The 5,191-nt window shown below is 45.0% G+C and overlaps 1 protein-coding gene across 1 annotated transcript; it reads right to left on the reverse strand.

Moving 5' to 3' along the window:
- Positions 1–218: 218 nt before the first annotated feature.
- Positions 219–4,504, reverse strand: LOC119376186 (putative nuclease HARBI1). Its single transcript, XM_049411375.1, has 3 exons — positions 3,953–4,504; positions 3,363–3,681; positions 219–701 (listed from the first exon to the last, which is right to left on the reverse strand). Exons 1-3 carry the CDS (start codon positions 4,502–4,504, stop codon positions 289–291), a joined length of 1,284 nt encoding a protein of 427 aa, XP_049267332.1. The 3' UTR covers positions 219–288.
- Between the last annotated feature and the right edge of the window lie 687 nt (positions 4,505–5,191).

Below are 5,191 nucleotides of genomic sequence, written 5' to 3' on the forward strand. Positions count from 1 at the left end.
TTGGGCGCACGTTAAAGAACCCCCGGCGGTCGAAACTTTTCCGCAGCCCTCCACTACAGCATCCGTCATATTAATGTCATGGTTTTAGAGTGTTAAGCCTAAGCTATTATTATTACCAATGAACTAAAACGAATGTTTCATCAGAATACAAATCCTGTAAGAATCCCTTAAGTGTCTGTGATAGGCTTATGATCGAACACAATGGAAGTGGCTACTTCGCCAGGAGAAGAAAAAAAAACACTGCTTGTGTTTCATTTCTGTGCACATCTCACAGGGATGCAGCACCCTTCATGTGCTGTCCTGGGAAGCAGTAAAACACCGCAGAAGGTGATCCCGCCTTTGCGCACCGGCCTGGTACATGCCAACTGCTGCCCCATCGTCGTCACCATCGTCGTAAAGGTCTGGATCTTCACGTTCCTCAGTACCAGGGATGTCGTCTGGCTCTGGCAGCTGCTGCCGGACACAAAGGTTGTGAAGCACCACACAAGCTGCAATGATCTTCGACGTGAAGAGTGGGCCATAGTACAGTGCCCTGTACCTCTGCAGGTACCGAAAGCGGGCCTTGAGGACTCCAAAGCACCGTTCCACGACACACCGCAGTGAGGAGTGGGCGCGATTGAACTGGGCCGCAGGGGATCCCGCTTGATGTGCTCCGGGGATGGGGTTGAGCAGCCAAGGCTGCAGCGGATATGCACTGTCACCTGCACAGGAAAGCGTTCCAATTAGCATAATATAAATAGGAATATGAATATATAACATTACTTTCTTACTTGTATGCATTAATTCTTTCGGGGGCACCGTGTGAGTGAAATGAACTGCTTGCCTTTTCTTTTGCAGCTGAACATATTGACAGAATTGCTTGCCTGGTTAGGTTAGCTAATTGCAGCTTTCAAAAGGCTCCAGCGAACAGAAAAAAAGCGTTTATTTTCGGATGGTTCGGCATTGACTAGATTCCTTTGTCAGGACGAATGACAACGAAGATGCTGAAGTGCAACCTTTAACTTTTTTCACAGACCGGGTGGGGCAAGTGGCAAGGTTATGTCTTGGTGAGGATTTGCGGTTGCCTTTGGTTACATGGAGATGATGCGGGGGACACAAACGGCAGTATTGCCCGTTTGATTTTATTTGGTCTTGTTGAGCTACAACTATTAATGTGGGTGATCTTGTCGGCTAGTTCGTTTAGCATATCAATTGACCAGGGAAACCATCGCGGCACATAATATTTCACTGTTAAAAGAAAACTATGTTAGAACACCATCGATTTCATTACCTGACAACATTCATACCTCTCGGTTAACTTGGCATGAATGTACCACTTACCCCACACACGCAGCATCATGTGATGATGACCATCGCATTACCAATTTTGTTTCTATGTATTTTTTCTTGGTATCTGTCTATTTTGTTTCTGACGAGGTGTTCCTACTGATGTATTTATGCACATTTTTTCATCCGAATCAATTTCACTTGTACCAATTTTGTTTCTATGCATTTTTTCTTGGTTTCTGTCTATTTTGTTTGTGACGAGGTGTTCCTACTGATGTATTATGTACATTTTATCACCGAATCAATTTCACTTGTAACAATTTTGTTTCTATGCATTTTTTCTTGGTGTCTGTCTATTTTGTTTCCAACGAGGTGTTCCTACTGATGCATTTATGCACATTTTTTCACCCGAATCAATTTCACTTGTACCAATTTTGTTTCTATGCATTTTTTTTTGGTTTCTGTCTATTTTGTTTGTGACGAGGTGTTCCTACTGATGTAATTATGTACATTTTATCACCGAATGATTTCAGTTGTACCAATTTTGTTTCTATGTATTTTTTCTTGGTTTCTGTCTATTTTGTTTGTGACGATATGTTCCTACTTATGTATTTATGTACGTTTTTTTCACCAGAATGCATTTCAGTTGATAGTCAGCGCTTCGTGGTGCGTTGCACGTTCCTTGCTTCGTCTTCACCGCGCTGTTTCCTCTTTCAAAATATTAATGTGGGATGAAAGCAGTTTTCTTCAGTAACAGCTAAAATCGAGCTGTACAATTTTATTGCTACATGGCGCCTGGTTGTGTGTGCTTATGTGTATTTCTTTTTTTTATGCCAGTTGTCATTTCTGTAAATAATCTGTTTTCCATGAAAGTAAGCTCCATCTCATGTATTCTCTTTCATTAACCTAGCCTCAAAGTGTAGCATATCATTTATATTTATTATTTAACCATTTCACAATAAAGGATCTACAACATTTCCACAGCATTTTCCTGTACCTTCCTGTTGCAGTAACAGTCTTTCCCGTGGTCACACAGAGACACGTTGCTATTATACACCTACAGTGAGTTAAAGTATTGTGTGCTGCCTTGGGCCTCAGCATTACAGGAGCAGTGCGACTTGCAGTGTCAAATGTGCACCTCATTCAGGGGAACTTTGGTGCCACTAAAGATAATCTACAACCAGGGTGCCCTGCTAGTACTGACATACGGAGAACAAGGGAACCCGAGAAGTTAGGAACCACGCAGCCCGTGATGGAATGGAAAGTGACAGACAACATTATGACAAAGGAAGACAGCAGAATGAATTGGACAACAAAGAGGTTGGTGATGTTGAGTGAGTGGGAAGAAAAGGTGGACTTGGGTGAGTTTTTAATGCATTGGGCAGACAACCGCTCATCTGTGAGAGCGGCAAAATGGGTACCGAGATATTAGAAATGTAGCCGAGGATAACAGAGCATTACACTGGGAGAGAGATCAAGAAATATGCAGGCATAAAGTGGAAAACAGCTAGTGTAGATATGACATTATTTCGGAAAGCCATCGTCACGTAGTGGACACAAAATGCGCTGATGACGATGCTAGCCAAATAGCTAGCATTGCTGGTTCTTCTTAGTATAATTTCTGCGATTCAAATTTTAAATTGCCATGCACCACCTTGGTCAGCACTTAGGCATGTTGAAATCTGTTCTTTCCTATAAGTATGAGCACAAACTTTAGTACATTTTTAGTTGCATGAACAGTTACTTCAACTCGCTTTGAAGAGATCAAGCTTTCGATGCCTTGGTACAAACCGTAACCATTTTTGTCATTCCCTGAACTTCTCAAGAATCAACGGACGTTCCCAGCACTGTTAATGAGCATGAGGACATCACAAGCTTCTGCGCAACCATATCCGACAACACGACTCTAGGTTTCACTCGGCTTTTCGCGATTACGTCTTGTCACAATAAATTTCTTTTTGTTTTCTTTAATCAGTGCCCCTCCGTAACACCTTTCTCAGAAACAGTACAAGAGCAGCAACAAAATTAATCAAATAACCATGACTGATGTATTTGCTACACTAACACACCCCACAAGCAGTACTCATCTTGCATACCAAGCAGGAATTCGCCACCCTGGCCACGGCTGCCAGCGCTGAACTCCCGGCTCAAGGTGGATGCCCTCCACACAAAAGCGTCGTGCACCGAGCCTGGGTATGTGGGCTCCAGGGCAGTGATGCGCAGGGTTGCGTCACACACCTGCAGAGTTTTGTGTGGGTTGGAAGGAAGCCAGCAACAGCAATACAACCAGCTACATGCAATACAGCTGTAACTCTGCGATTCAACACCCGTATTTCTCTCATGGTGATTGCCAAGCGCAGCTTTGATCGCCTTACGTTTTATTATGGCTGTCGCCGCATCTCTGCATATTAATGTCTATAAAATTGTGGTGCAATCACTACGTGTGATTTTTATTCCTGCATTTTTTTCTTCAATACAAGAGAGTTACAACGATCAGATATTAAGCTCGATGCACCTCCCTTTAATCGTGTCATCACCCTTTACGAAACTAAACAGCGACGGAAACTTCGTTTACCGCGACTGCTGCGTTCTTTTTAATCGCTCCAAAATTAGTCGTTCACATTCCTCCTTTCTGCAATCGATTAACAGCATGCACAAGAATGAATAAGATTGAATTTGTCCTCACCACCATGGCGTTGAGGGCGTAATAGCCCTTGCGGCAAAAGTACGCCGCTTTGTTGTTGTCGTCCGTGTCGTACGGCGCCCGAATACAAATGAACGTGCCGTCGACCGCCCCGATGCAGCCTGCGAACCTTGCGTCCATGTTGAGAAAGCCTTCTTTCGCCGCGGCCAGTTCCTGGGCGCTGGCAGGGAAGGCGATCCACTCATCGCCGAGGCGCTCCACAATCGCTTCGACGACAGCGTGAATCGAGCGACTCACACTTGACTGGCTCGTCGCCAAGTCCTCGTCGCTTGCGATCGCGCCCTGGTAGCTGCCCGTAGCGAAGAAGCGAAGGGCACAAAGCACTTGCTGCTCGACGGTCGCGGCGGTTCGCGTACCAGTACGCCGCCTCTCCAGATCATGGCGAAGCTCTTCGCACAGCCATCGCGCCATGTCCTTCGTCAAGCGGTACCGCAGGCGGAACGTCTCCTCGGGCATCGAGAAAGCATCGCGGTGTTCGCGAAATTCTCTTTCTGCCTGCAGCTGCAACCACTGCACGATGAACGGCAGCGCCATTTTTTTTCTTCCAGCGTTCTCTTGCGGCGAGAACCACAACTGCCACAACTTCGAACAAGTCAAATTCAGTGAGAAGTTTTCACTTTTACAAGCAAACTTTACATACACTACTCTGTGATATTATTAAACGAAAACATGCTTGTAAAGTAGCTCACGGAATGATATGTGCACATACGTATGTGAGGCGACACATCGAACGATCAACTCAATTTACAACAATATGGCGGCCAATTGTGGGCATTTCATCGTTCTCACATTTTAAGCTGCAAATTTGGCAGGATGCAACGTCACGCAACGTCATATTGACGCTACAAAGCGTGAGGTCCTGTGACGCAATGGGCGCCATCAGTGCAATGTCCAATCGTGTTGCAGACATGGCGGCTGTTCGTCAAACGAGCAGTAGTTTCGATAAACCGCAAGTTGACCGTAGGCACACCTCAGTACCATATTTCGGTTTCGTTGTTCAACCCAAACCTTTATTTCTACATGACAGAGTACGGCGAAGCGTTATTTTGGAAAAAAATAACAATTTTTTTTCGCGCGACGTCATCGCATATTCCTGTGTCGTAACGCTATTGCAGCGCCACAGCGCGAACAATCTCGCGTGACCAATCAAATCAACAACATGGCGGAATTTGACAACATGGCGGAATTTGACAATGTCCAGAATAGCACCCCAGGTTTCTT

The sequence above is a fragment of the Rhipicephalus sanguineus genome, unplaced genomic scaffold, assembly GCF_013339695.2.
Source record: "Rhipicephalus sanguineus isolate Rsan-2018 unplaced genomic scaffold, BIME_Rsan_1.4 Seq11161, whole genome shotgun sequence".
Taxonomy (NCBI): Eukaryota; Metazoa; Arthropoda; class Arachnida; order Ixodida; family Ixodidae; genus Rhipicephalus; species Rhipicephalus sanguineus.